This window comes from Sinocyclocheilus rhinocerous, unplaced genomic scaffold, assembly GCF_001515625.1.
Source record: "Sinocyclocheilus rhinocerous isolate Xijiao unplaced genomic scaffold, SAMN03320098_v1.1 scaffold422, whole genome shotgun sequence".
NCBI lineage: Eukaryota > Metazoa > Chordata > Actinopteri > Cypriniformes > Cyprinidae > Sinocyclocheilus > Sinocyclocheilus rhinocerous.
This window is the reverse complement of record NW_015639767.1, coordinates 1,021,683-1,035,718: the sequence shown is the minus strand read 5'-3', so window position 1 is coordinate 1,035,718 and position 14,036 is coordinate 1,021,683. Positions and strand designations below refer to the sequence as shown.

The following is a 14,036-nucleotide window of genomic DNA, read 5'->3' as shown; positions in this document are numbered from 1 at the left end:
AACACAAATAATTATAATATATTTGAAACTGGATGGGCTGATGGGGCTCAGCAGGCATTAGTTACTGACTTGCCGTCAGCCAGGTTGACCCCTTTGAACAGTGGGTAGTCCTCTGGGGCGGGTTTGCGATTCTGGTCCTCATACAGGAAGATGGGCGAGCGTCCCAACTCTAGACCGAGCTGCTGGACACCTTGCTCATTGTAGATGGACAGCAGGAAGGCCTGAAGACCAGCCTTGGCCTTTACAAGAGTCATGATGGAGAAATTCTCCGGGAAACGTCCTACAGGAATGGAATAAAAAAAAATAAAAAATCAGAAATATGAAGATTTGAGGCAAATAAAGCAGGTTATTTCAAGCACAGACACATTTGCAGTCTGGAATAAACCTATGATTCATGACTCAACTTGCATGAATTGCACACAATTCATTGACGCTAACATTCAGATTTAGTTTTAACTATGCAACCATCTCATTAGCCACTGAAAAGCTCTCATCCTGCTTTTGAGGAGTAATCGCATGTTAGGGACCAAAATGATTGTCACCCAGACACAGTAATCTTTCTAAGCATATTAAAACAGCATCCAAATAAAAAAAACTGCAATCAAAATACCCAGCTAAAAAATAATTTCACGCTTAATATAATATATAAATATAATGCACTTTCCCAGTACCCAAAATGTTATTGGGAAAGTGCAAAATGTCCTAATTGTATATACAAACATCTAAAAAAGTATGCAACTATCAGTTTTTACAAGTCTCAGCACTTTCCCTTTCAAGCCTTTCAATTATGAACCTATCCTTTACACAAATGTCCATTTTGAATTCCTTCATATTCCAGACACATACTGACATACCATAAGCAGCTTTCAGATACATTTCACTGTAACTGGTGTTTTTATAGATAAAACATGTTAAAACAATTGTGCGTCTATGAACGCAATAGAATGTCTTCAGGTCTGGTTTATAAGATTAACAGTTATTAAAACGATTAGATATTAAAGGAGCGTACTTGAGAATAGTTGTTTGGTGGGGGCAGAGATCTGGGCTTTCTTAGTGATGCGGTAGGCATGATCAGGAGTGCCGGACCGGCGGGAGGTGCAGAAACCCGGGACCTTCTGCACACCTTCAGGGAGGGAAGGCAACTGCAGCACCCGCAAAACATCTATTGGATCTGTAGAAGTAAAAGAGTTTGGCCATTGTTAGAATAAAGATACTTTTAACATTAATTTATCATTTTGGTTTATAATTATGCATTCATATTAATAGTTTCTGTTCATTTAGATCCAAAGAGAACCAACAGCATACTTTTTTTTTCTTTTTCAGACAAGATAAATGCACTTGTTTCTGTGAACACCATTTTACACAGTTCAAAATGCGAGTTCAAACAGACGTTGAATCATTCAACAGGCCCCACACAGCCAGGTTTTAAAATGTTATGTCTGTCTCCATCTTCCTATTGCTCTTGGCAGCTCTGTTGCTCTTTATGGGATTCATATGAATCCTGATGCCATCTGCTCAACCCACAATGTGTACTACATTATTAACTGTCTAAAACTATGTTAAACTCTCTAACAAGTCTTAATGTATTTGAAATACGTATTTGAGGCTAAACATGTTTGGCTCTGTCTACTCTTTCTAGTGCTTGAAAAATCTATTTCCTTTCATTTTAGTGCTGGCACTTTCCTCTGAGGCTCTGCCAGTATTTTTTGTCCCTATTACCACATTGACCAAAATATGGTCTGTGTATTACCACAATGGGTAGTTAAGTTATTTTGTATTTAGCAACTATTATAGGCCAAAAATAAGGAACTGTACTTATGTAAACTAATTAAAATGTGAGTACACAGCTATCCATACAAAAAAATATAAAGACAGATGTTCATAAGATGACAATAGACTATAGAGGAGCAGTGTACAATATTCAACACAATACTGTAAGGATGAAAGAGGTTCAAGAGTGCAGGAATCCTAAATGGGGCTTCTAGCTCAAATGCAATGCTTCCTTGATTCTCAAAAGTTGAACCTATTGAAATGCTGGGAGACAGAGATGAACAAGAAAGAGAAAGTCTCTGGGCACTGTATCGGTTTCCAGAAGAGACCATGTGCACAATGTATGGCACTGTTGGAGACCTCAACCACAGCACTATATATGTCCGCTGGGCACTCCTTGGCTAAACTGGATAAAATAAGGAGGGAGAAGCCCCAAAAGCATTTCCCAAATAGAGCAAAATTAGGATAAGAATAAGGGCAAGCACAAATAAAAAGAAGATATTTTGAAGAATCTGGGTAACCAAAGTTTATGGTGGTCCCCATTGACATAGTTTGGAAAAAAAGTACTATGGAAGTCAGTGGGGACCATCAAATTTTTGGTTACCCAGATTCTTCAAAATATCTTCTTATGTCCAACAGAAGAAAGAAATTCATCAGTCAATGATGACAGAATTTTCTTTTTTGGGTGAACTCTCTCTTTAATTGTCATCTATCAATCACAAAGTGTGTATCACATAATTCCTTGATATCTCTTGCACAATGTATAGCAGACCTGGAAGACCTCCTCATCCAGGAGACGGGCTCCAAAGACAGTGATGCCCTTGGTGTCCAAGACTGGGTTGTTGCTACGTGGCAGAGTTTTTGTAATACGATTCTTGCAGTCAAGGATCAGAGTGATGTTCTTCTTCTGCACAGAAATGGCAATGTGGTGCCACCTATAGGACGAGAGGAGATATTGAATGTTTAACTGGGCAGATAGTCACAAAGACTTCCTGTATATAGTTTATGTGTTTGCCAAGAGCCATTAATATAGACTGTAAGGAACCTTTCAGCCCCTGTGTACAAAAGTGATGTTTACTATTCACCCAATAGTTACACATCACATTACTTGGAAACTAACAGCATCATGGTTGCATAACACAAATAATTATAATATATTTGAAACTGGATGGGCTGATGGGGCTCAGCAGGCATTAGTTACTGACTTGCCGTCAGCCAGGTTGACCCCTTTGAACAGTGGGTAGTCCTCTGGGGCGGGTTTGCGATTCTGGTCCTCATACAGGAAGATGGGCGAGCGTCCCAACTCTAGACCGGGCTGCTGGACACCTTGCTCATTGTAGATGGACAGCAGGAAGGCCTGAAGACCAGCCTTGGCCTTTACCAGAGTCATGATGGAAAAATTCTCCGGGAAACGTCCTACAGGAATGGAATAAAAAAAAATAAAAAATCAGAAATATGAAGATTTGAGGCAAATAAAGCAGGTTATTTCAAGCACAGACACATTTGCAGTCTGGAATAAACCTATGATTCATGACTCAACTTGCATGAATTGCACACAATTCATTGACGCTAACATTCAGATTTAGTTTTAACTATGCAACCATCTCATTAGCCACTGAAAAGCTCTCATCCTGCTTTTGAGGAGTAATCGCATGTTAGGGACCAAAATGATTGTCACCCAGACACAGTAATCTTTCTAAGCATATTAAAACAGCATCCAAATAAAAAAAACTGCAATCAAAATACCCAGCTAAAAAATAATTTCACGCTTAATATAATATATAAATATAATGCACTTTCCCAGTACCCAAAATGTTATTGGGAAAGTGCAAAATGTCCTAATTGTATATACAAACATCTGAAAAAGTATGCAACTATCAGTTTTTACAAGTCTCAGCACTTTCCCTTTCAAGCCTTTCAATTATGAACCTATCCTTTACACAAATGTCCATTTTGAATTCCTTCATATTCCAGACACATACTGACATACCATAAGCAGCTTTCAGATACATTTCACTGTAACTGGTGTTTTTATAGATAAAACATGTTAAAACAATTGTGCGTCTATGAACGCAATAGAATGTCTTCAGGTCTGGTTTATAAGATTAACAGTTATTAAAACGATTAGATATTAAAGGAGCGTACTTGAGAATAGTTGTTTGGTGGGGGCAGAGATCTGGGCTTTCTTAGTGATGCGGTAGGCATGATCAGGAGTGCCGGACCGGCGGGAGGTGCAGAAACCCGGGACCTTCTGCACACCTTCAGGGAGGGAAGGCAACTGCAGCACCCGCAAAACATCTATTGGATCTGTAGAAGTAAAAGAGTTTGGCCATTGTTAGAATAAAGATACTTTTAACATTAATTTATCATTTTGGTTTATAATTATGCATTCATATTAATAGTTTCTGTTCATTTAGATCCAAAGAGAACCAACAGCATACTTTTTTTTTCTTTTTCAGACAAGATAAATGCACTTGTTTCTGTGAACACCATTTTACACAGTTCAAAATGCGAGTTCAAACAGACGTTGAATCATTCAACAGGCCCCACACAGCCAGGTTTTAAAATGTTATGTCTGTCTCCATCTTCCTATTGCTCTTGGCAGCTCTGTTGCTCTTTATGGGATTCATATGAATCCTGATGCCATCTGCTCAACCCACAATGTGTACTACATTATTAACTGTCTAAAACTATGTTAAACTCTCTAACAAGTCTTAATGTATTTGAAATACGTATTTGAGGCTAAACATGTCTGGCTCTGTCTACTCTTTCTAGTGCTTGAAAAATCTATTTCCTTTCATTTTAGTGCTGGCACTTTCCTCTGAGGCTCTGCCAGTATTTTTTGTCCCTATTACCACATTGACCAAAATATGGTCTGTGTATTACCACAATGGGTAGTTAAGTTATTTTGTATTTAGCAACTATTATAGGCCAAAAATAAGGAACTGTACTTATGTAAACTAATTAAAATGTGAGTACACAGCTATCCATACAAAAAAATATAAAGACAGATGTTCATAAGATGACAATAGACTATAGAGGAGCAGTGTACAATATTCAACACAATACTGTAAGGATGAAAGAGGTTCAAGAGTGCAGGAATCCTAAATGGGGCTTCTAGCTCAAATGCAATGCTTCCTTGATTCTCAAAAGTTGAACCTATTGAAATGCTGGGAGACAGAGATGAACAAGAAAGAGAAAGTCTCTGGGCACTGTATCGGTTTCCAGAAGAGACCATGTGCACAATGTATGGCACTGTTGGAGACCTCAACCACAGCACTATATATGTCCGCTGGGCACTCCTTGGCTAAACTGGATAAAATAAGGAGGGAGAAGCCCCAAAAGCATTTCCCAAATAGAGCAAAATTAGGATAAGAATAAGGGCAAGCACAAATAAAATAAGACTTTGTAGGCAAAACAGGAAAAAAAGAGAATGAAAACTCTATATATATCATATAATTAGGTCAAATTTTTTTTATCATCATATAATTTTGAAATATTGATTTAAAATTGACATTAATATATTATATTAAATATAACAGAATTAGCATTTATCTTACACAAACATTCCTCCAAAAAAATAAAAAAAAGCACTCTCTATCAATAAAGCTGTCAGTAGACACTAGGTGAAATGATCAGACAAATCATCTCAAAATAGCTAAATATCAGCTGATTAATCAACCTAAATCAGTCTTATCACTACTGTTAAGCCATGTATTTATTACAGAAGACATTATCGCTTCTGTTGTATCTACCAAACACCAACACTGAATAGAGATTAGCAAACGTTTTGTACATGGTAAACATGTCCTTGAATGCCTACAACCAAGGGTCACTGGATGCTCTCACACTGAGTTCACAAACAAGCACTGTGTGCTCAAACAGTCTGCAAACAGGAACAGACAATGGCTCTCAAAGAACAAGACCTAGAAGCAACATTCCCAACAGTGAGTCATTAGCAGTCAAGGTGACCCCAACATTTCTAAACAAACTTCCACCACCATCTCTCTCATGACTATGTAATGTAGTTGAGAGAACATTCCAGAAGATCCGAGAGTTGGTCACTCCATCTTCTCTTTCTTTGACTTTTGGTGTTCTACTGTCTTCTTGTGAGCTTCAAATAACTGTGGCTAAATACCAGCGAGACATACCACCTGACACACCTTGACCTTTCAACCCTCACCTTTACGGTCTCACAAAGATGCCCTTGTTTTGAGCAAGACGGACAGATTTGAGGATAAAGAAGTAGATGGAGAAGAGGTTCTACATTTCTGAACAAACGAGGAGACACCTGCAAATGTATCAAACAACTGTGACAACAAACCCCAAACAGATTCAACTTCAAAAGATGCGAAAGACATGAAGATAAATCCATCAAGCCGTCTGGATCTGTCTCCCCTGTCTCGTTCTCTCTTCCCGCCAACCGCAGTAGTTAGGCGTGCATGTACAGGCCTGTCTAGAGGTTATAATTTAGATCATGGCTCTCTATATTTATGATGTATTTATAATACGCAGACAGCTATGCCATCATACCAACTCCTGGCATAATATGGAGTTACAGAGATATTTATCAAACGAGTATTTAATGTTCACAGATTGCCAAGTGTGTTAGCGTGGTTGATGTTTCTTGATCTTGATGAAAGGTTTAAAAAACAAAAAAGCCAAAGGCTGACACAAGCACATTAGCCAGACTACTGATACTTTCCAGGAAGTGAAGGAAAGTTCTTCTTAACAAATGTAGTACTTTTATGACAAACATGGGATTTTTAAGACGATTAGTGAACAAACAAACAGTAATATGCCTCTAAACAATAGGCCTGTTCATTTGTGCTGTCTAAATAATGTGTCCATTTAGTTCTCGTCCAGAAAGCCATTCAATACAACTTGGAAAAAAAATACATGCAGCCATATTTTCAAATGATTATTTGCTGTCATTTCATGCCATGCCCAAGAGATGAAATGCCTCTTAAAAGTCAGCTAAAAACTGCATTAGAACATATATTGCCTTAAATAAAGGTCGTACACTGAATAGCCTATACATTATAATACAATATACTAAACTAAAACTATATGTACTAATATATATATTCTGTGCCAGCGTGTTCTGGGTCTAGGTGGTTCAGTATGAGTCAGTGTGGTGTACATTGCTCGCCACTGCCAGGATGGATAAACTGACCACACGGCCACTGTATTAAACATCATGTAAACTAAAAAAGATTGAGCATTTATACAGACTCCCCACAGCTCTGTATACACCCATCACTGTAAACCAAAGTATACACTACTCACAGAAAAATGAATATACTTTACTAAGAATTACTCAAAATAAATGCCTATTAATAGCAATCCAAGATAATATGGTTAGCAAAACATTCTGAACCAAAAATTTGGTTACTGACAAATAGCTTGGTCACCTTTATATTCTGTATGTAACCATACGTTGAGAGCTACAATCAAAGTTAATAAAAAAAAAAAGCCAGACTAAAGGAAGAGGGTGCTTATTATGTGTTCAGTGAATCCTTTAGATGTGGTGCTATTGAGCTGAAAAGCTTGAGCATGAGTTGGGCCCTCTTGTGGTGAGATGTCTGCATTCCCCCCCAAAAAACTATTTTAAACTGACCTTGAAACACAGAAATTTTGTGAGATATAAAACCTGCTGCAACAAACTTCTGGTAAAGACATTTTCATTGCATATTTCCATTTTAAAGATTTTTGTCCCCTGAATAACCAGCTGCATAATGCAATGAAACATGTCTGGAAGAGAGATCCAGTGATCTATTTAAGGTATCAATGGCTCAAACGTTACTCTTAAAAATAATGGTTCTACATTGACATCAATGTTTCTATGAAGAAACCTTAACATCAATGGAAATGTTCCATTCCACAAAAGGTTCTTTAAAGTGGAAAAAGGGTTTTCAGATTATTCAAATGTTCTTTAAGAAAAAATGGTTCTTATAAGAACTTGAAAGTTTCTTTGAGAAACTAAAATGATCTTCTATGGCACTGGTGAGAAAACCTCCTTCTTTAAGAGTGTATGCCAAATTTCTATGATCATTTTAGGTTCAAAAACAACCCATTTCCAAAAAGATTGTGTGGAATGAAACTTGAAGACATGATGACTGACTATCTCTTCTAGGACATACCACAAAACTGTGCTTCTTCAACCAGAGGAACTGTATTGTTGTCAACAGAGCCATTTGTGGAAGTGTGAGGCTTCTGGAGGCCTGTTGCGGTTAGACAGTGAAAAGGTTCCTACAGCTGGAGTTGAATCACTAGGGTTAGTTTTGTTTGTCAGTTTTAGGAGAAGAATAATAAAGAAATGGTTGCTCAGAGCGAAAGGCATAAGGCTGATCACCTAGAAAACGAATAGCACAACTCACAACAACAATGAACTTGAGGTATCATCCATGTACTAACGATAGTTACAAGTTTAATACCAAGTATGCACAATAGTAATAGTAATGCAATGCACTTTCCATGCATAAATTCAATAAATATATTAAGGGATCTGAGGAGCACCCGTTAAACTCTTCGTCCCTCATATTCCCAATGTACTTCAGGACAAGAGTAAGTTAGTGATGGGGAAGATTAGCAATGTAAGTAACACACAATGACATTCATGAAACTGTCAGGAATGACGGACACAACCGTGATGACAGTCTTTTCTCACGTGCTACGAATATACACTCGAATATGGCATTTCCTTCACACACAGTGGCTCCATTCAGTCCTCATCTCTGCATTTGGTTGAGGGTGTTTTGGTTAACAGAAGTGAGACAGACTGTTCTTTGAGAGCGCTGCCTTTGAAATGAGGTTGAAGGAACATCCATGTTAAATAAATATTCCCCACCTAAAAATCACTGCACTTTCTAAAGTCTGTCTGCTGTCCCGAATTCAACAATATTGAACAACGATGACTGCTTAAAGGTAACTAGCAGACATAAATGGACTTATAAAATGGACTCGCATAACTTTTTTGGGAGTTCACATTAAACAACATAACTTGCTGAATTAATGTTTTTGTACCAGCAACAACAAGCTGTGGAATATTCACAGTGCAACATTCACTGGCCTAAAACTGGCATACTGTGGAAAATTCTCCAGGTGTGTAATAGACCTGTGCGTTTACACAAATATCACTGAGCTCACACACGGAGACACTAACTCATTCACTGCATCTCTCAGAGCCACAGGGCAGAATAATAACCTACTCATGCGAGGCACAAATATTCAGACATCCTCCAAACACAAGGGAGGGAAAGAGAAGAAAAAAAAAGAGTGATCAAATCAGAAATCTGGAATTACATCCATGCCTGAGGGACGCTAGGCGCGCGCCATCATCGAATAAAAAAACAAAAAAAGTTTTGTTGTTAATTTTTTCATTCAACCATAAGCTTTAGCACATTAAATATGAAGTAAATCTGTCCAAATCTGGTGTGAAAATGTACTCTGATTATGTGCTTCTACTTATTGTGAAAGAAACGTCTTTGGAAAAGCAGCAGACTCTCGAGCGCCACTCACCGACTAGTGGTGAACGCTAGAAGCGCAGCTGCCATAGAAAATTTTACATAGAAAATAATATTATCATATAAAAAATTAACGTGCAGATATTAGTATGTCTAGTCAGGTGGGGTAAATGAAATAAACCTTTAATTATATATGCTGCTTCTTATATTAAAGATGGATTCGTTTTATAAATAAAACAAAAAACTAGGCTACTGCAACAAAAAGAGCTTTGGAAAAAAAGTTAATAAAGTTCGTAAAGAAGAAAAGCACTCAGTGATTAGGAAGGCACCGTCGCGAAGGTTTTAGGACACTCTGAAGTGAGTTATTTAGGCTATAAATTAACAAATAAAAAAATAATGAAATATTGATTTTTAAGAAAACGCGAAGAGACAGAATAGCGACGCTACTGAGGCGCGCAGTCGGTCAGTAAATCTTGCTACGGGCAACGGTTATTATTCAAAAAATATTTGATCGCTAAATGCCGAGACTGACCAATCAGAATCGAGCATTCCAGAGAGCCATGCGATTAATAAAAGTAATATAAACAATTAATGAAAAATAAAATGTATGCATGTATATATATAGCCTATTATATATATTTAATTTACCATACGATTAATGTTCGTTGTTTGCACTAACAATCATCTCAAGGTGCTGTGCGCCGAAATGAATTTCGAACCAGGATGTGAAACCCTGCCAGTGAAGCACCGTCCTATCCTATGCCCCCGTCTGGGATGCCACATAATGTGTGCCAACGCGGCCTGGAGCTCAACTCATGGGCCTATATTTATTTTGTGCATATTTCAGCACTGTAAAAATTCTGACGAGATGAAAGAGAGATGTCAACTTAAAGGACTCGAACCGAATTTTCGCCTGCTAATGTGAGCTCACCAAAAGCGACAGCTCGATCCAAAAGGTTGTATCATAATTAAAAGTAGAAATCAATTAACTGAAATCGCTTTTGTTAGCAAGAAGATTCACGCATCTTCTTGGAAACACAAATACACAATCACCAATCTCGTGGATTACCTGGCGTGCGTAAAAAGCGCACCAAAACCCAATGTTGCATTGATTCCTCAATACATAAATCATGTTACAGTTTCTTCTGCCAAATGCCACAAACACCCAAACAGAAAAAGCTAAATGCTCACCTGCTTGTGTCAGAGAAAGACACAGGAGGAGCACGAACGAGGTCTCCATACACCACGGCCTCCGCTTCTTCCGAATATCCATAGTTCCCAAGTTTTTTGACCGGTTTGGTAGGACTACAAGGCAGGACAATTTCAAATCAGCTTTTTCGTTCTTTCCACATAAACTTCGACTTGGCCTCTGACAAACTTGGTGCGACTTAAGAGGCGTCTTAAAACGCACACCCACCTTGCTCTTCGGTAAGTTACCTGTGCTATGTACAAAACTTAAATAGAAAGAAGGGAACGGGTAATAAATATGTAGTTTTACAGCTCGAAACCCCTAATGCTAGAGCCCCATTGAGTCTGAGTGAACAGAAAAGCGGAGAGAGCAGAGAGAGGCTTCAAAATCACTCTCTCTCTCTCAATCTCTCTCTTTCTTTCTTTCTTTCTCTCTCCCTCTTCTTACTTTCTCCCACGAAATGCAAGGGAGCGCGCGCGTGTGTGTGTGTGGACAGAGAGAGTGAATGAGAGGGTAGAGAGCAAAAAAAAAAAAGAGGGAGGGAAATGCATGCATACAGACTTCTGCGGCTTTCTACACGTTCGTTTCGTGTCGACAGCGTTAATTTCAAGAACTTATTAAAGGATCTATATATTGCCCAAAATATCTGCATTCATCAAATGAGCTGTTTGTTGTTGACGTGCCAGCGATTGGCATGTAGTTCAGTCAGATTATTTCTCTCTATTTATTTCTGTTTCACAGCTGAACCTTGCAGGACCGATGGGTCCGTAGGCATGAAGGATTTCATCCGCCAATCAGATCCTTATCCGCTCGTGACGTCACGCGCCATCTTCCCTCCCCTTTCAGGTCTCGGTCGCTCAGACTCGGTTACTCAAATTAAACGACCACGCCAGCAGATATGGATCGAAACGAACGTTTAGCCCTGTCAGCAAAACATCATTTCGGTTAGTCATACACTATTATTAAAGAAATGTTTATTGTATGGCAATTATTGATGGCTTTCAGGCCGTCTCTCTTTTTTCTATCAGTAGTTTATGGCGCGCAACTGTTGAGGCTTGTCTCGCAAAACGTCTTTCGGCGCATCTAGTACTTTTAGCTAAATTACTATCCTAAAGACGCTGTTATATGTGTAAATACATAATAAAGTGATGAAACGGTAGGCTACTTTGTCGACTTACCGTCCCATACTGATCCTAACGGAAGGCGCTCGAGCGGTCTACTGTTGTTGCTATAGTAACCGCATCACGTAAAGTCACGTAAAGTCACCTCACGTTCGCTAACTCTTATAGTAATCTTACTATGGTGCCTGCTGAGAATTTGTTTTATTAAAAGGTATTCATTTTTCACATTCTCAATGTCAAAAGTGGCCCAATTTACCAGAATTTATAGTAGCTATAAAGCATTTGCTTGAAGTAGTTCATAAAAGTCAGCCACATAAGTAGACCTTTTAAGTGACAAAAGTCAAAAGCAACACTGATAAAAAAATTATTCTGTGGTGAAGTAAATACTACAGAAAAAAAAAGTAAATTCTTTATTAGTACTCAATTCAAGCTTGTAGAAATTAAAGCATAAATATAAACGTTATAAAATTAAGTAAAACCTATTCAACTTTTCTGATACCGTTGTTCCCATCATGCACTGGGGCATGAATAATTAATAAGGTTGATTTTTTTGCTGTTTTCCAGCTGCACTGCTTTATCATTGCTTTTGTTGTTAGGTTTAGTAACTTGCGATTTTGTTACATGGAGTTCATTTTCAACTCAAAATGACATTCATACTCAAAAATGAACCACAGAATGTTACCGTCATTGTGTACCTCTCTGTTTTCGAATGAGTGCTGCATTACTAATTATGTAGACATGGTGTCTACATGATAACTTTGAATTTTCTGACTAAAACACTTTTAAAAGCATGGTTTAATTAGGTGCTATATTGAGTAAAATCAAAGTATTGCCACACTGTAAAACCTGGTAAGTTAAGAAAACTCAAAACATTTGAGGAAACTTATTGCCTCAAAATATTTGAGTAAACAAACTCAATTTTTTTCCAGTTAGTAGAGCTTAAAATTTTTATGACAAGTGGGGCGGGGCTGAGAGCCATGGGAGCCAAGCCAAGTCTTGCTTCCATGGTCCCACCCCACTCATCACAATGATAATTATATACAACTTGCTTCCATTAACAGCACATTCATTCAGATCTTTATAGTTAAGTGCTAGCTAGCAACAGCACACTAGCACGTACTAATGTACTTATATAAAGGACTCACAATACTTGCATGCAAATAGTCAAACAACATGCAGTATAAATAGTCTTTAAGTTTTGCTGTCCATCCTCAACCTAACCACAGGCTCTACTCTTCACCACAACGGTAACACTACAAAACCAACATAACAGAAACCTATGTATATCCTAACATAACACAACATTTAAGTACTAACTTATGTCTCTCTATGTTAATCTTGTGTAAAAACACACAAAATAACACTTAATTTCTACATTTATTTTCCTTGTTGTCTGATGCAAAGCATGCTGGGAACTAGAAAACGCAATCATTTTAAGTTCACCTTACTACAACAACATTTTAAATTTATAGAACTTATTTCAATTAAGTCCAATGCACTTTCATTATTATTTGAGTGAAGTTAACTCATTTCATTTAATTAATTTCACTGTTTGTTTTACAGTGCAAGCAAGCTTTGACTAAATAAAAATTGCTTATTAGTTACTTATTTTCTTTGTTAAATTTACTTAACTTAGTTAAGTACTTTTTTTTTTACTTAATTGTATATGTGAAATTAAATATATAGTTCAGTCATGAAACTCTAGATGGCGCATTCTGACGGGGTGTTAACGTAACTGATGATATTCAGAGAGTTAAACGACTTGGCACAAGCTGATTGGTTCATGCTGCATATGCAGCCAATAAGCTTACTGCCTTGCATTTATATGGCTGGCTAGCATTCACTAGAGATTCCTGCAGCACGCTTTCAGAGTTCTCTGAAACCCTCCACCTTCCCCAGCTCCACCTGTATAGATCAGCTACGGGTTATTTTAGCGGATCTAAATATTTGTAATTAATTATAACTAGTTATGATTAATTATTCATATTTCCCCATGAGCTGATTCGCTACACTAACAAAGGCTTTCTTACGAAGATTTTATCAAGTAAATCCTATATGATTAAGTGTAATCATGAGCTCGCTCCCATTTGATCTCTGATACTTTGATCAGAAGATCTATGATTCTTGATACCAAGAAACACATTTTGATGTTTCTACTTTCCTTTATTATTATTTTTCTCTCACTGCCTCCTATAGATGCAGCAAACTGCAGTTCTTCAAAGTAAGGGCTAAAAAAAAAGAAGCCCAGTCATTTATTTAGGTTACGCCTATTCTTTGTCCAGATCTTTATAAGCACCTGTGCTTTTGAAGAAACAACCCTATATAATGTGTCTCAGCTTACTCAAAAAAAAAAAAAAAAAAAAAAAAAAAAAAGTGCATAAAACAAACATTTATAAAACAGAATGGTATAAAATAGCACACTGTCAGCAGCCACCAATCACAATATAACCTGCACTGTGTTCTTTTATGAATATTAAAACCCCTACCAAT

At 37.5% G+C, this 14,036-nt stretch overlaps 1 protein-coding gene across 1 annotated transcript in view; it reads right to left on the bottom strand.

The window, feature by feature from the left end:
* Nucleotides 1-10,821, bottom strand: part of col11a2 (collagen, type XI, alpha 2) — a 36,618-nt gene extending 25,797 nt beyond the window's left edge. Inside the window, exons 1-3 of the mRNA XM_016567440.1 lie at nucleotides 10,428-10,821; nucleotides 3,916-4,077; nucleotides 70-280 (exon numbers count right to left, since the gene is read on the bottom strand). Coding sequence (XP_016422926.1) covers nucleotides 70-280; nucleotides 3,916-4,077; nucleotides 10,428-10,509 — 455 coding nt within the window. The 5' untranslated portion in view covers nucleotides 10,510-10,821. The remainder of the gene's footprint in view (nucleotides 1-69; nucleotides 281-3,915; nucleotides 4,078-10,427) is intronic.
* Nucleotides 10,822-14,036: the final 3,215 nt, after the last annotated feature.